Below are 18297 nucleotides of genomic sequence, written 5' to 3' on the forward strand. Positions count from 1 at the left end.
TTCAAATAAGATTTTGATAAGTTGATATCTAACCTAAATCCCCAATAATATGTGGAAGTGTTAAACAAGTATGCTATTGAAACATTTATCTGTCTGTTCTACTGAGTATTCAGTGAAGCAACCAATAATTGCCCATGTAAATTCTTTATAGTTTACATAGTACATGTAAAAAAAAAATTAGTTTTGAATTCTGGTGGACACATATGCTCTTCCTGTCAGGCAGACTTTCACTGTTAATAAAATGCAAAATTACTGTACCTTTATTTGTTTAAAAACCCCTTTGTGCTCATACTAAATCTAGGAGCTTCTTCCTCAATTTTTATATAGTGACATGTGGAACAGATTTATATAAACAGGTGGAATGTTTTTCACACCTGGGAGTAAACCTTAATTAAGATATAAAACATGGTTAGTTATGGAAATTTATCTCTTTGGCAGTTTAGCTTATTTACTGTGTGTCCCAATATAGAACGTGGGCCTTGGCAACAGCTCTGAAAACAGCAGCCCTGTTTGGAGGAAAAATGGGGTGGTTGCCAGTCTAGCACTTTGAGAATTGAATCAACTCAAAGCCAGGAAAGTGCATGTGATGTTCTGGTTTTATCGCAGTTATTGTTTCCAGTCCTTTTATAGCTGTTTGCCTCCAATTTACTATGTACATGTTAAGTACTTGCCACTGTAAGCTTCAAGCTCTCCTTCGTAGACAATATGCCTAATGTAGGCATATTGTATTACATTGTTGAAGACTAGAACCTATTAAATGGGCAAAGGCTTTTATAAAAATGAAAGGCAGGGATTTGGGGGGGGGGAGAGAAAACATGCATAGTCCTGGGAAATCAGTGACCATGTTGCAATGATCTCATATTTCCCTGGAATATATATTAAATAAAATACAGTTGGTTGGATTTTGTTTTTTTCTAGCTGCATGCAAAATCCTGGAATTAAATCTACTGGCTCTGATTGCAGTCCATTGTAAGATGGATTTGGATGGAATGGAATCAATAAAGTTTTGCCTGTCAACTGTGCTACCTAGAAAAGAAAGCTCTTAAAAAACAACAGGATTTTCATGCATAAATTTTAACCAAAAATCAAAGGGATTCTTTTACCATTTAACTGTTCAAATGCATCAGCACCAGTGGTGGGATTCAAATAATTTAATTGATTAAATTAATGGGTGGGGTTGCCAGTCTCCAGTGGCACCTGTGGATATACATATACTCTTTAATTTCTATTCTCTCTTGTTCTTATTTACTCTTTTTTCTGTTTATATATTAGTCAATATTATTTACTGTCATACTTTGTACTTTATAATAACCATTTGATTTTAAATGCAATTTTGTAATAAATCTCATTAAAGTTTTTTTAAAAAAATCATATGGTACTTACCAAACTTGCCTCTTCTTAACCCAAGAGAGCAAGAAATGCAAAAGCCAGGGGCAGGGCCCAGGCCAGGACCCAGAGGCGTAGCTAGGAAAAACAGAGCCCAGGGCAAAATCTGAGTTTTTGGGGGTGGGGCTGTATGGGTGGCCACCCACCACGAACAGACAATCTACTAACAGCAAAGCCCATTGTTGGGGATATGGGCCCTAGAAAAGGGTAGAAGAGGAAGGACCTCCCCAGCAATGGACTTTAGTGGGGCTTTAGCAGCCCCCATCCCACTTACCTGGATGTGCATCTGTGGCTCAGAGGACAGGTTGAAGAGTGTGCTTGAAATAGGACAGAAGGTGAGGATAGGTGCAGGGTGGAGAGGAGTGGGGTGGGGGGAGGGTGGCAAAGTGAGGGCTGGAGTGGAGGAGGATGGAACACTTGGGGTGGTGGGAGGGTTGAAAGGACAAGCTTGGGGTGGCAGATTTGGAGAGGGTGGAATGGGAGACTTTGGGTGGGGGAGGTCAGAAAGGTGAGGGTTCTGATGGGGCAGGGTGGCAAGGCAACCCTCCCATGGGGGAGGATTGAAAGGTAAGGTTTAGGGGGGTGGGGTGGAAGGTGTGGCTAGGGGTAGGGGATGGTTGTTGGAGAGCATGAAGGTTAGTAGGTCAGTGTTGGGGTGGGGCAGGGTGGTAAGGTGAAAGTTGAGGTGGGGAAGGGTTGAAAGGTAAGGCTTTGAGTGGTGGGAGGGTTGGAAGGTGTGGGGAGGGGAGGGGAGGGTTGGTAGGTTAGTATGGAAGTGGGGAGGTTGGCAGGTTAGTATTAGGGTGGGGGAGAGTGGCAAGGTGAATGCCGGAGGGTGGGAGGGTTGGCAGGATGAGGCTTTGAGGCGGGGGAGCATTAGAAGGTAAGGTTTGGTATGGGGAGGATTGTAAAGTGTGACTAGTGGTGGAGGGATAAATAAAGTGCACAAAAAACAAACTAATTTATATACCTTCACAGAATGAGCATTAAAATTCCTAGTATGTCAATAGTGAATATTGTCAGGAAAAGCAAATAATGGTCCATTTGCGCAGCCTAAATAAAACATTCTGGAGACACTAAAAAAGGTGTCCTGGGAAGGCATTCTGCACAGCTTTCTTCCCAAGATATCCTCAAGATGACTTATTTTTGCTCAAGGTGTCTTTTTGGAGAATGCTTCAAAGTGCACATTTCCCCCCCCCCCCTCCCCAAGCCGCCTGCAAGTCATCTCCTGCCTGGCTGTGCAGAATGCAAAGCTCAGGAGGCGTCTTATTTTTCTCGCCCAATCATTTGCTCTCTGATCAGTTTCACCTTCAGCTTGCGACATTTTGTGTGCAGTTGAAGAGGTTCTCCCTGCCGCCATTTGCTGAAGGTTGCTCTGCAGTCTCTGCTCCTGGGCACTTTTTCAGCCCCAAAAGTACATAGTTGTACTCAGGCTGGTCCTGCCAATTCTGGCAATATATAGTTTTTGTATTTTCTTTTAATTTTCGAGGAGCTATCTTCGAAGATACTCAGACAGACATAAGAGAATCTTAGCCTCTCAGAGGACTCCCACTGAAAAGGATTGGGACCGTGGAGAACAGGTCTACCACCCATTGAGAAGCCTTATTATTCATTATCACTATGATTATAGAATAGATTATACATTTTTAATTGGGTAAGAGGTGGGGAATTCTTATCATTGTTAGAGTATTGTATTCCTCTATCCCTGCCCACATGGTGTAGTGCAGTGATGGCGAACCTTTTCGAGACCAAGTGCCCAAATTGCAACCCCAACCCCACTTATTTATCGCAAAGTGCCAACACAGCAATTTAACTTGAATAACTGAAGTTTTAGTTTAGAAAAAATGGTTGGCTCTGAGACGTGCGTTACTCGGGAATAAGTTTGGTGATAGTTGGTGGCTTTGCTTTGAAGCAACCGTGCAACTTTTGCAATGGGTGAATCATGACCCTAGGAGGGTTTACTCAGAAGAAAGCCCCATTGCCAGCAATCGAGCTTACTCCCAGGTAAAGGATCATGCTTTAGTTCTTCGCATGAAAATCAGTGGGGTTTAACAGCACTTAACAGGATTAACTACACTGCTTTCCCAAAACTAGGTCTTAGGTTTAATGCTAATAATCGAGCCCAGCGGCCCAGGCCAGCCTATATGTGGGGGGGGGGGGGACTCTGTTTGCATGTGCCCACAGAGAAGGCTCTGAGTGCCACCTCTGGCACCCGTGCCATAGGTTCTCCACCACTGGTGTAGTGGTTATGAACAGTGGACTTTAATCTGGAGAACAATGTTTGATCCCCCCACTCTTCCACACGAGAGGACAATCTTATCTGAACTGGGTTTGTTTCCCCATTCCTACATATGAAGCCATATGAACTGGTCACAGTTCTTTGGAACTCTCTGAGCCCCACCTACCTCACATGGTGATTGTTGTGGGGAGAGGAAACTCAAGCCACCTTGAGTCTCCTTACAGGAGAGAAAGGCGAGGTATAAATCCAAACGTTGCTGCTGCTTCTCCATCCGTCCCTCCTTCCTTCCCTCCCTCAAATCAAATTTGATCTGATAGAACCAAGGAAAACAAAGTTGTTGAAATGGCAAGAACAGATGCTAGCAAGGCATATGTAGAATTTGTTTTTTTCTTGTATCAGGTGTGGTAAAGCTTATTTGATGTAACTATATAACAACATATTGATTCAAGCTTTAACACCTGTTTTATCACAATAGTCTATATTCACCCTTAGATGATTCCTTGATAAAGATATGGTAATAATGCTTTTCTCCCTGATGTAAACAGCAGGAATATCAGATTAATAATCAAAACATTAAAGGAGGAGATTCTGCTAAGTTCTGTTCAGCTATTACCTAATGTGCTATAGTGTCCTGAGGAACATCTATTATATTTGGTGATGCTACTATAGTGTTCTAAAATAAATAATGGTCCTCAAAATAAGTGACGGTAATATGTGATAAATCCCAGATTAAAATGACTGTTACCATGAGTTAATGCTTGTGGTATATTGTATATGGTATATTGTTTGTTATTAAGGAATGAAAACATTCTTAACCTGTGAAGGGGGATAAGCACTCTTCACTGCCTGCAAATTCAAAAGAGATAGAGAACCCTCATCGCTAAATCAAATCACACAGTGACAAGAGTGAGCATTTTTTTCACTGATTAAACAATGAAAGAGCTAGCCCCAATGATGAGAAGGAGGGTGTTCCTTTCTGAACTCATCTATCACTTCCTAATCAGGATGTAGCATGGTGGGCTGAGGATGATTTGTAGTTTATATCGTTTTTGAATTATAGACAACCCAACCTGCCTCCTGCTGTAGTGACAGAAGCAGAGCCATTCAAGAGACAGGTTAGTCAGAACCTGTCTGTGTTTCATTATTGCTTTAACTCTTTCTTGCTATACAACCAGACAGGTTTGTGGCACATCTTCACAGGCAAGGAGAAAACTTTAGGTTTGTAAGAATGTTGGTGATGTTCCTTTCCACTTTCAGTAATCCCTGGTATTGGCACTAGGCTTGGAGATTCCGGTGCACTGAATCCCAGATTCGGCCCGAATCTGGGCACATTCGGGCCAAAATCGGCCCAAATAGGAACGAATCCGAGTGCAGGGCATTTGGGCTTTTGGGGGTAATTTTTGGGGTGTATTTTTTGCATTTTGGCTTGCAGGGGGTGCATTTTTAAAGCTAGAGGCACCAAAATTTCATGGAATCATCTGGAGACTCTTCTGACAATACCAAGTGAGTTTGGTAAAGTTTGGTTCAGGGGGTCCAAAGTTATGGACCCCCAAAGGGGTGCCCCATTCCCCATTGTTTTCAAGGGGAGCTAACAGGAGATGGGGCTACCCCTTTTGAGGGTCCATAACTGTGCAGGCTGCACATTTTTGAACATAGGGGCGGTAGGGGGGCGGGTTGAGAGAGTTCTGAGAGAACTCAGCCAGTAGGCTTCATGTGTAGGAGTGGGGAAACAAAATAAGCCTTTTGGGGGTCTATAAAATTGAACTGCCAGAAGCAAAGTTCACCAAGCCTGGATGCTATTACCAGGAGGACCTTCTGGAGCCACCTTGAAAGTCTGGTGCCTTCATCTTCAACAATGTGCAGCCTGCACAGAAATTCCCCATTGGGTACAATGGAGCCAAGGCACTGCAGAACAAAGAATCTCAGGCAATTTCTTGGGGTGCCTGTCAGGGGTGCATTTTTAAAGCTAGTGGCACTGAAATTTCAGGGTCTCATATCCTGATGATACCACCTGTGTTTGGTGAAGTTTGGTTCTGGGAGTCCAAAGTTATGGACCCTCAAATGAGTAGCCCCGTCTCCTGTTAGATCCCATTGGAAACAATGGGGGATGGGGCATCCCCTTTGGGGGTCCATAACTTTGGACCCCTGAACCACACTTCACCAAATTCCATTGGTATTGTCAGGAGAGTCTGCGAACGATTTCTTGAAATTTTGGTGCTGCTAGCTTTAAAATTGCACAAATTCAAAAAACACTAAAAATACCAAAAAAATCAGAAGGAACCAAATTTTTTGGGTATATCTGAATATGTCAGAGGTGTAGCTAAGGAAAATGGAGCCCGTGACAAAATCTGAGTGTTGCACCCCCCACCCCATATGGCCAGCCAGCCTCCCCCACCATGATCAAACATTTTTTGCACCAGGTCATCTCAAAGTCACCATCACATCATAGAACATGCCCCAACACTCAAATCTGAACACACCCAGAGCTTCTTAGTTTAAACAACATTGAAAGTGATGCTATTTTTGAAGGGGGGGGAATCCACCTTGAAACAGCATCACTATTAATGTTGTTTAAACTAGAGAGCACAGATTCTCCTTTTAAATCCATGTTAAAGGGAGACTCTGGACTCCCTAGTTTAAACAACATTGAAAGTGATGCTGTTTCAGGGTAGATTCCCCACCCACTCCCCAAACAGCATCATTTTCAATGTTGGTTGATGTGAGTTTTCTGGGCTGCGTGGCCGTGGTCTGGTAGATCTTATTTCTAATGTTTCACCTGTATCTGTGGCTGGCATCTTCAGAAGTGTATCATAGAGAGAGAAGTCTGTTATACACTGTGTCCAGACTTCTCTTATAACTTATTATTTTTATTTATTTTTTTCAGTAACAAATTGTTATTAAAATTATAACAAAAATAAATTAAATAAAAATAATGGGTTAGGGTTAGGGTTAAGGCAAGGGCAGGGGCTCTGACTTGCCTTAGTGTTACGTTGAGTTCTAGGGCGCAGTCCGAGAATAGGGCTATGGTCAGTTTTAGGTTTTGGGTTTTGGGAACATTTTATGACTGAATAAATGAAATAAAAATAAAACGTTAGGGTTGGGGTTCAAGCAAGGGCAAGGGTTTCGGCAGCAACCTGTGATGGACCATAACCCTATTCTTGGACTGCACCCTAGAACTCAATATAACACTAAGGCAAGCCTGAGCCCCTGCACTTCAATTAACCCTAACCCTAACCAAAAGTCCAATAATATCGTGATGGTCAGTTTTAGGTTTCAGGTTTTTGTTACAATTGTGGGAACAATTCATGACTGAATAAATGAAATAAAAAGAAAAAGTTAGGGTTGGGGTTCAAGCAACGGCAAGTGTTAAGGCAAAACTCTGAAACCTGAAACTGTCCGTAACCCAATTCTCGGACTACGCTCTAGAACTCACCATAACACTAAGGCAAGCCAAAGCCCATGCCCTTTCCATAACCCTAACCTACTATTTCTATTTAATTTATTTTTTGTTACAATTTTGGAAACAATTTATGAATGAATGAATTAAATAAAAATAATTAGTTAGGGTTAAGGCAAGAGCAGGGGCTCAGGCTTGCTTTAATGTTACATTGAGTTCTAGGGTGCAGCCCAATATTAACACAATGGTCAGTTTTAGGTTTCGGGTTTTTGTTACAATTTTGGGAACAATTTACAACTGAATAAATTAAATAAAAATAAAAAGTTAGGGTTAGGGTTAAGGCAAGGGCTGGGCTCAGGCTTGCCTTAGTGATATATTGAGTTCTAGGGCGCAGTCCAATATTAGCGTGATGGTCAGTTTTAGGTTTCGGGTTTTTGTTACAAATTTGGGAACAATTTATGACTGAATCAATGAAATAAAAATAAAAAGTTAGGGTTGGGGTTCAAGCAATGGCAAGGGTTAAGAAAAAACCCTGAAAACTGAAACTGACCATAGCGCTATATTCGACATAGCCGACAAAACTAAAAACACTAAAAATACCCAAAAAATTAAAAATGAGCCCACGTTTTTCTGCGCCCCAATGGTGGGTGCCCTGGACATTTGTCCCCAGATGTCTCCATTGTAGCTACGCCTCTGGAATATGTTAATTGTCTTATTTGGGCATGCAGATAATTTTATGCCTGAATAAATCCGAATCCGAATTTACCAAATTTCTAGGTTATTGACCAAGCCTAATTAGCACCTTTAGCCTTAACTGAGGCATGACTGTCACTGTTTAGTACTCCTATCTTGGCATGTCTTTGATTACTAGATCGAACATCTTTTCACCTGAAATATAAGTATTGCTGTAAGTTAGCAAAGAGCCTTTTGCAATTTTTGTTTTTAGAATTTCTCTGAAGCCTGGGCCAGTTGCTGGCATAATTGTTTGCTGAGCATTTTGTGATATAAATTTAGCTTTCATCCTAATCCAAAAAAGCAAAGTTTAGTTGAAGGGATGGATGGCACAGGATTAGTGCACATCACATGTACAATCCTTTTAAGATATAATCCTACACCTTGTGTACTTGGATAACTTAATTTAAATCAACAGAACTTAAAAATATAATTTCATACATATGATACATTATGATAGTTACCAGGATGATAATATCAGCAATTTTTGAAAAAGTGCTAAGTTGTACATTTTATTTGTTCTTTTGAAAACTATTCTTGGCAACATAACTTTTATTATTTGTTTTGGATGAGTAGGATTTTCTTTGTCTTGACACTATGAGTACTGATATTTCTTAACAACTCGATTTTGCTAAGGTAGGATGAGAGCTTTTTACTATATAGGCATGTACTGCCACTAGGTCATAGTTTCACATATTGCAGCTAGAAGTTTTATCATCATGCTCAGAAGTAATTTTGATGACTGCTGCCTTCTATAGGTCCACAGATAAATGAGTTCCAAAGGTTCATGTAGTGTGCCAGAGGGAAGATATTGTACCCATACATTGCAGTGTCTTCATTGTGTGAATTGGCCAAGACTCCTAAAGTGTTGAATGAATGATAAGTTTATTTTCCAGCCAGATTATATTATATGGTTCCTTCTGGGAGAATGGCTTACAAATCATAACTAAAACAGCATTGTTTTAAAACAATACAATAAAACCCCAAACTCCTCCTGTGTCCCCAAGAAAAATCTGCTGTTAAGTTAAACCCCATTAAAAGTCCTGGCAAATGAAATGCCTTCTAAAAATAATATAGATTATAAGTGACTGTGTTCATTTGGGATTAATCAGCATTCCCCAGTTCTAAGCACTGATAATTTCATGGGACAGCTCTATAGGCTTCAGTTTTTTGGATGTGAAAGCACTAGAAGATTTCAGTATGATTTGTAATATGTTCATATATATATACACGGCGCATAAACAGAAGTCTTGTGGCATAAATCACCATCTTGCTTGTCTTAGCGGTTTTAGCCATGGCTTATACTGTAGCTGTGCTTTTATAATGTTTTAAGGATTTTGCTGTTATTTTAATTGTGTTTTCTTGTTGTATAGCCACCCTGAGCCCTTCAGGGATGGGCGGGGTAAAAATAAATATAAATAAATAAATAACCAATGTTTATTATGGCATAATAAAATCTTTTAGACTTTAAGGTGCCAGGAGACTTTTGCTACATCAAGCTAACATGACTACCTCCCTGGCAGCAGACCATAATGGAGGTGAATAGATTTTCCAGACAGCAAATCCTAAAGACTAATGTGGGCAGCAAACTTGTTGCCCTAGTCTATGTGTGTGTCCACTTGCTGATATATCTCCCCAAACTCTCTTTCTCTGCCTCTGGTATCTGTCAAGTGTTGTTTCATTCATATGTGAGTATTCTTTTGTTTTCTAAGCAAATTGATCTTTTTAAGGACCACCTGCAGTCATTAAGAAACACTAATTGGAGGGCAGGATGTATCAGTATTGTGTATAATCCTGTCGATAGTTAATATTCTGCATTAAAATAACCAAAGCATGATAAGTCCAACCTGGAGATAAGGTAGCAAATTGATCCAGTAATTCAAGTTCCTGAATGGCCCAAAATATCCTATACCAACTGCACTGGCTGCTGATCGAGTACCGGGTCATGTTTAAAGTTTTGGTTTTGACCTTTAAAGCCATTCGCGGCCTTGGCCCTGCATATCTAAGGGACCGTCTCTCCCTATATCGCCCTTCTAGGCCCCTCCGTTCATCAGAGGCGGACCTACTGGTAATCCCTGGCCCCAAGGCGATCCGGCTGGCCTCTACAAGGGCCAGGGCTTTTACGGCTCTGGCCCCTACCTGGTGGAACAGGCTTCCAGGTGAGATCAGGGCCCTGTGGGATTTACAAAGTTTCTGCAGGGCCTGTAAAACGGACCTGTTCCGCCAGGCGTTTGGCCAGCCGGGATGATATCAACCGCGATAAAAAGCAAACATCTGGCCTCCCATGGGTTCATAAAAGGGGGAATAGAATAGCTGAAGCCATCTCTAGTTTAATATTTTATGTATTTTATGTATTTTAATTAACTTATATATATGATGTTTTAAATTTTTATTTTGTTGGAAACCGCCCTGAGCCTTCGGGGAGGGCGGTATACAAATACAATAAATAAATAAATAAAATAAGCCAATTATTCCTGAAGATATAATTTCATGCTATTTTATTACGTTATTTATTGTGACTCTGGTATTGTGGGCTTGGATGTTCAGAATGTAGTGAAGGCGCTAACTATATTGATTGGATATGTTACACACCGTTAGTGCCTGTATTGCAAGCCAAGAGTATGTTAACAGTATGAGAGTGGATTATGTGTTCACTGAGCAAGTGGGCGATCTGCCTGTAGCATGACCAAATGGGCTCACTCTCACTTAACCCCCATCACGCCAAATCTTACACGTGCAATAAGTACCAAGCAATGGATGGTTGCTTTCTAGTGTTAGACTTGGCAATTCCTATTTACTCCTCAGATAACATCATGCAATTCTGTGTGTATACCTGAATTTTTGTCAGTTTCATTCAATTTGACCCCTACTGTCCTAGTCAGTGGCGAAGCCACCAGGGGCGGGTGGGTGGGCCGGGCGCACGATTTTGGGTCACGTGGGGGGTGCAAAATTCCCTCCAGACCCCTCCCCCTTGAGACCCCCCCACTTACTTTAAAAACCAGCAGGCTGGAGAACAGGCTTCAAAGGCCCTGGTGGGAACTACATTTCCCAGGGTCTCCTGGGAAATGTAGTTCCCACCATGGCCTTTGAAGCCTGGAAGGGAACAGGCCTGTTCTCCAGCCTGCTCGGTTTCTAAAGTAAGGGTGGGGGGGCGCCGTGGGGTGGGGGGTGCTGCGTGTGGGGGAGTGCCGTGGGGGGCGCTGCGCCGAAGCCCCCTGAAAAAGTCAGAGTGCCCACCAGGCGCACTCTGGCTCAGCTACGCCTCTGGTCCTAGTACTAACCTTTACACTTTTTCTGTTTCTTTCTCTCAGAATTGCTTGTAGTTCTTTCCTCCTTAGTAGTTACCATGTGTGCAGTTAAATTCATACACAACCCAAAAGCTGTGATGCTCATAGGGCCATAATCATAAAATGACACAAACCTGCATGAAGCTGTCTGTAGGAGGAGAAGAGTGGATACTTAAGAGTCAGCATTAGGGATGAAACTGATTTTACTTCTGCGAAGGAAATAGCAGGGGAAAATTGCATAGCTGAGATTAATAGTTCATTGACATAATTGCTCACATTTAGCATAAAAGCAGAAGGTTCAGGTAATAAAAGAAAGTGTGTGTAACAGTAGCTGGAATGAAGGTCAGTGCACTCAGAAAAGTCTAGTCATTGGAACATTTAGCACAATACAAAAATTTAAGTGAAGTTTTGGAATACGGGTATTAAAGATGCTAATGGGGGTCATGGAACATTCAGTGTACTCAATGTATTTAGCTTCTTCCAATTAAAATAATTTGAAAGTCCTCCAGTTTGACTGCTGTCTCAGAGTTTATTTCTAGCAAATCAGACCTGGTATACCTGATTGTGTCTCTTTGCTTGTTTATATTAGTGTGCAGTATGAAGCATTTCATATTCTGGCCTTCATACAGGGCATGTATCATTTGATTATTATTATCCAGTAGCTAACACAAACTATTGGTCTTGGATTATATGAGTGCTCTGCCTGTGGTGGCCAATTTCGACATACAAGTTGTCAGTTGATTCTTGTCAGACTAGATGATGTCAATGTGTGAAGAACTCTTGGTGGAGGAAGTTAGAAATGTCCTTGCAAACACAATTCCCTGATTCTTTAGGTGAATCTTTTAGAAACATTTGTATAAGTAATATGCACAAAGATGGATTAAATGTTCTTCATGCTTTATCCAACCTTCCATTTATGCCTAAGGCAGTTGACTTCTTTTCTGAATATGCTGTTTTTAGATAGGGGCTGTCCATCACAGAATGTCTGTTGGCACATTCAAAACCTGTCAGCATTCTTCTCTGAATCTACCAACCTTATCACTCAAGGTTAAGCCCTGGTACCAGCATCAAGTTGTGGGAAGATAGAAGAACATATCAACAACTAGATGCATCAGCAATATCTAGCTGTGCTGTGTCAGTTTTAGCAAATGCAGCTGTGAAAACAAAAGGGAGCTGTGTGGCCTTTTTTCTTTTGTTGATGAATGTGACAAACAGGCCATACGTTTCTGAACATTTTCCCATACTACCTTTTGTTACAAAGATCAGCTCCCTTTTGTGTTTTAAGATCTCTGTTCATTATCCAGAAAGAAAATAGTGGGGTTGTGTAGCTCCTGGGTCTTGTTTAGTTAGTATTGTTGCTTGAATTAGGCTTTTATCAATCTTTTGTTCTTGTTACTACTTAAATTGGCAGGGACGGGTTCTGTCTGAAACGGGCATTTTGGCTCTTGGGTCATTTCACCAATAGCAAGATGACAAGAAAGGAAAATATTATAAATTACAAAGTGATTCTATAAACTGGATGGATAAATTGTAAATGCTGTTTTCAACTGCAAACTGCAAGATAAATAGAAGTCGTTTCAAGTTCATTGTTTTATTAAGGTCATTTCTGCATGGTCCAAATATCTTAGGTTCAAGGGAAGTATCCTGGTCTGGCCAAGAAGTTTGCACGGTTCCCAGTCCTAAAGTGGGTTTGTCCCACAGTATTTCCTCCATCCTGGAATTTTCAAAAATCCCGCAGTGAATCCACTACCGTGCAAACACCATGGGAACAGAACCAGTTTGTTTTTCCCACCCAGCCGCCTGATTTCCGCACCCTGCTGCTTGCCCCCTTGATCTCCCCAACTAACGTCATGTCTGTTCTCAACTCTGCTGAGCTGCCGACCATTGCAGCCCACCCTTCCTGAAACGTTTGCTCAAACACTTTTTCTGCTCATGATATCGACCGGGTGTCATTTTACCTGGGTTAATCAGGAGTGGAGTCCCAAAATGTCCCTGTTTTCTTTTCTGTACGTGTACTGGTTGCTTGGAGAGCGTAGCTAGAGAGATACGCATTTTTCGCCGAATGCATATCCTCCCGGTTTTCACTCGATTCCTTCACAGAAACAGGCAGCCATGTGAAGAGAGAAACTGGGATAAAATAGACCCGGATTGTAAGATACCAATTGTAACTGGCATAATTGTGCTGTGCGGAAACAGCCTAACCGTGGTATCTTTTTTTGTGGTTACTTCCTGAATAGGTGCAATATCCTTTGGATAATAGACATGCCTCTAGTTATTCAAAGCAGATCTATATATGTTAAGACATAGTCTAAAAATAATCCAAGTTCAGTTTATTTCAGTGCATAAGTATGTACTGACAAGGGTCTCCCATTCCTTGCAGTATTTCTGGGGTATTTTGGGCTACTCTGGAAAGGGAGGAGTGGAGAAGTTGCACTTCTTTATGCAGAATTTAGATAGAATCAAGCTCACTGACATGATCCCACTAAAGTTGAATGCCATTAAACATTATTATTGCAACATGAAAAATTTAAATTTTTAACTCTTCCATTGGAATGAATGGGATTTCATGTGCTTATCTTTGATTGGACTGCACTTATTGTGCTTTAGTTATATCAATGCAGAAAATTAACTCTGGACAGGATTTAGCGAGGCCCCCATGTGGAAGGATAAGTTTTCATTATTGTGTTTAACCCATTATGCCTTGAGTGGTGATTCTCCTGCATGCTACTGAGACCAGAGGCTTTTCAAGGGCTGCAAGGACTGCCATGGAAAGAGGAAGCTGTAAAGCCCCGGCTAGCATACTATTTTACATAACTTACCTAAAGATATTGTTTCAGTAGTACAGAAATAAATTTCAGGAATTAAAAAATGAAGTCTTAGTAACGAATCACTAGGTTAAGCAATTTTAATCTATTTACATAGGGTGTTTTTTTTTTTGAGATTGGAGATTCAATAATGTGCATCTGGGAAAATAATATCAAAATAATGACACATCCTCATAGACTTAATTCAAAGTCTGTGAATATTGGGGGGAAAAGTGAAAACTGTGCATTAAACTGAGCCCTCCGGGGGAGGGCGGTCTATAAACCTAATAAATAAATAAATAAATAAATAAATTACTTTTCACTGAATAATTTTAGGTTTCTGCCTGTTCTTATCTCATTCTTTTATGGCAGTGCTGTACATGTGTAGGCTACAAAAGCATAGACCATGAAATCAAAGATTACAATTATGCATCAGTATGCCTGCAACATGATGTCTTGCTAATGTCCTCAGGGAATTTTCAGCAAATATCTTTTGTTAATTGGCTCAGTACCTGCGTGTTGGACATGGCAAAATTGAATAATTATTCATATGCCCCCCACAATTCTCTCTTTCTATATTACATGTATGTATATTATACATAAATATAATACATTGAGATTTTCATGGGTTACAAGCTCTTTGAGGCAATACCCCAACTATATGCAGGTTTCTTTGGTATCTAACAGAGCGTGGCCCTGCTGCTGTGATTAGCTTGAGAGTTCTTTCATGCCATTAAGATTATAATGGAGAAGTAAAAGGTTAACCATAAAATGACATTGCTCTGCAATATTGCGGTTTTCACCAGACATAAATTTTCTGTCGCAGTATAATTGTATACTAATTTGGTTCTACTTAATGGCTTTATTGTTTCGGGGTGTAAAAAGAAGCATCATGTGTATTAAACAATAGAATTTTGAAAAACACTACTGTTACGTATTTAACTTAATTAAATGTCAAATGTTTCTTGCCATGTTGGAGACTTTTTTTGGAGATGGAACTAGTGAGGATCTCTTTATCAGGCAGTATGTATCACTATGCACTCTATAGTCACAGGCTGTCATTCCTTAGGGATGATAGATTAAAGTTATGGGTTGGATCCTGCAAGCTTTGTCACTCAATCTCAGGTAACCCCCTCCTTACTGTGGATCCCATTCCACATGGCTTTAGTCCATGCAGGTCTCCTGATTCCCAGCACAGTCTCTTGGGGGGGTCAAAGGGGACCCCTCCTCCCTTTTTTACCAGTGGAAAAACTGAGTGGATCCAGCCCTGGGTGTGCAGAAATAATTGTGTTCAATTTGTTGCAATTTAGAGGTGTTAGCCTGCTAAGCATAAAGCCCAAATGTTAGCTTTGCAAGGTATACCTTTTTAGTATGTTCTCCCAAGCCTTTAAGAGGTTTTTCATTTCAGAAATTCTCATGCCGGTAAAGATTATCTATCTGTCCATTTCAGAAATTAATTATGAAAGTTGTGAGGTTAGATGCAATAAATTTTTTTCTTGACTGTTTTCATTGCCTTATCCCGATGAATGAATCGCTTAACAGCACAAACAACTGTGTTCTTAAAATGTTGCAAAGTACTCTGTTGCTGACTGTATACCTCAACAGCTCTGTTGGATTTGTTTAGTTACTAAGTAAATCAAAGGATCAGCACTATTTTGCCCTAAACAGAACATACAATCGATAGCTGTTATTGACAAACCCATGCAATACAATGAAGACTGGCAACCAGAATAGAAACTTTCTTCTATTATCCCCCCTCCCAATTTTAAAACATGTTTTGAATATTATCCTTCGTAACTGCAGCTCCGAGACTGTCTCTAGGAAAGGAAAAATCTGCTCAAATTCTGGTGCATTGTGAATCTTCAGCATGCAAATCAAGGGCAGTGGCGGCTGTGTCTGGCAGCCCGCTGGCAGAGGGAGAACACAGCTCTAATTGAGACTTCCCCCACCCCTCCCTTTTCCCACTCCTTGGAGATTTTGCTCATTTTTCTTTCTGTATTGTTTGTCCCTCTCTCCAAATTAAAGCTGAATGATGAAGTGACTGCCGTTCACGTGAAGGAACTGGACCAAGATGTGCTGGTGCTTAGGAGAGTGTCGTCACTTAGCCCAGCCCCCACATCAGGGAGTGCCGAGAGTGATTGGAGGTAAGAGTTTTTTCCTTGGGTGCTCAGACGCAGCCACACGCACACGAGCTGACTGCAGAGCTCTCGGCAGCCAGATGAACTCAGCTACCGGCAACAGGACTGAGATGGCAAGAGACATCAGCATGTAGGGGATGCCTTTGTTACTTGCCCTACATTATGGGAAGTTCCAGGCTCAGGATCTTTGACTCCCATGTAGAAAGGAAAGATTCTGCCTTGCTTCTAGGCAGGGAGCTGCCTTTGCCCACATTTGATGTGCCTTATTTTAAATATATTGATGAAGAAGATGAGGAGGATGAATGGAGCAGCCGCTCTCAGTCTTCAACAGAGGATGACTCTGTGGACTCTCTGCTTTCTGACAGATATGTGGTAGTATCTGGGACCCCAGAGAAGATTTTGGAGCACCTCCTGAATGACTTACACCTGGAAGAAGTACAGGACAAAGAGACAGGTAAATTACAACTCCTCCTCCTGAAAAGCAACCTCATCTCTAATTTGTAATGGTACTTTGCCAGTTATTGGGTAATTATTGAATAGAACAGCATTTGCCGCTGGGATTTTGAACAGCATCTATTTAAAGTGATTTGCGGTGCTGCATTTAAATTTATGCTGGTTGTTGCATTTGCATTAATGTTTAATAATATAGTGGTAATTTATCCTCTGTATTTGACCAAAGTGGATCAAAGAAAGGGGGAAGGGTTTGCTTTTGTTCCTACTAACATTTTCAGCAGCTCATTTTGTGCTGTAATATGTCAAAATACAAAGAAATGAAGAGGGGGTGTGATAAGGTGACCTGCGGGAGGCTGTGAACTGGGGCTTATCACTGCTGGGCATATATATGTCAGCAATTATTGCAAATACTCTGCAGCTACTTGTTCATACCAACTTCTGCCTCTTTCTTAATTAATTGCTTACCTATTGCATCCTTAACATATGTTTCTAGTGTCAAGAATACAATACTAATTATCTTTCCTGTAGCCTGTGATTCTCTGTAGCCTGAAGCTATTACTACATTGATCAGGTTATTTAGTATGCATACATAGCAGTATTCTTCCTATTTATAAATTCAAGGGGGGGGGGTTGTCCCTCATCAGACTGCTTGGGCATTGATAAAATATTTGACGGTGGCTTATTTAGACAGCTACCTTTGTTAGGAAGCACAAGATGCAACCATATAACCTTTTGTGGTACTGATGTGCCTTTAAGCCAGGGATTTTAATTTTGTTTCAGCCTGAAGCAATTACTATATTGATCAAGCTGCTTGACACGCAGGTTATTTTTTCAGCTTGAGCAACTGGCTTTAATGTACACTTTGCTGTCACACTGCTTCTCTGGTAGTTCATCAGGATCACCTGCAATTTATTTACAGTTTTAATTAAGGCAGTTTTGTGGCTAACCTTTTCAGCGTAATGACTGAAGGGCTGCGAAATGTAGCAGGAATAGAGTTGGTATTTCTTTTTATTGTTCTCAGTGGAACAACAATGCATGTGCTTTAGTGCTTTTTTCCAAATGAGATTACTAAAAATAAACACATTTGCCAGGATTAAAAGGATTAAAGCATAAATAACATCTGTGAATTCCTGTAGGACACTTGTGTCAGGTTCTGTGGCCTCAAGTAGGTGGAATATTGCTGCGTATAAATAAATAAGCATTTGTTTTTAATCATACAGTATAGTTTTCCTGCAGAATAAACCCAAAAGAACGACCAAATGTCTGCCTGTTGGGTTGTCCACTGAGCTGTTTTCAGTGCCAAAAAGGTCAAAATTTTATGTTAAAGCATTGCTCTCTGATTTGCTGTGTTTTCGATATAATAATGCTGTGGATATTTTCTCTAGAATTAAATCAAAGATTGTGTAATAGAAGCAGTTCATGCCAGGATACTCTTGGTGAGGCTGTTTAAATTCCCGTGAGGTAGGGGGAATCCCTGTCTGAATGTTTGTCTGGTCTGATTGGTTAACTTGCCCTGTAGACTGCTGTCAGCTTTATGCATGCACAGAACAGTAATGCAGTACATTATTCTTTGCTGCTTTTAAACTCCTAAAAGAGTCTTTGGCTCCATTGAAGTGTTCAGTAGCTCTTATCTGATTTCCTTCTCTCTGATCCAGCTGCTCATTAACATTTCAGTGATCTAGCCCATAGGTGAAAAATGGTCCTGTGAACATGACTGGCTGAGATGCTAATACATTTTGTAGCTGGATGATTCGCCTCTACATCTCTCTGCTCTTATCACACCCTCTTGAGGCTTCCAGGAATGCACAGTTTTATTTCTAATAAAACAATTGCAAGTTTATTTTTAAAATATATTTTGCTG

At 40.8% G+C, this 18297-nt stretch overlaps 1 protein-coding gene across 1 annotated transcript in view; it reads left to right on the top strand.

Annotated features, from left to right (window-relative positions):
• The window catches only part of RAPGEF5 (Rap guanine nucleotide exchange factor 5), a 122359-nt gene that overhangs the window by 52765 nt on the left and 51297 nt on the right, over positions 1-18297 (top strand). Inside the window, exons 10-11 of the mRNA XM_048510892.1 lie at positions 15871-15989; positions 16349-16437. Of these exons, the coding sequence (XP_048366849.1) occupies positions 15871-15989; positions 16349-16437 (208 nt within the window). The remainder of the gene's footprint in view (positions 1-15870; positions 15990-16348; positions 16438-18297) is intronic.

The sequence above is a fragment of the Sphaerodactylus townsendi genome, linkage group LG11, assembly GCF_021028975.2.
Source record: "Sphaerodactylus townsendi isolate TG3544 linkage group LG11, MPM_Stown_v2.3, whole genome shotgun sequence".
NCBI classification, from domain to species: domain Eukaryota; kingdom Metazoa; phylum Chordata; class Lepidosauria; order Squamata; family Sphaerodactylidae; genus Sphaerodactylus; species Sphaerodactylus townsendi.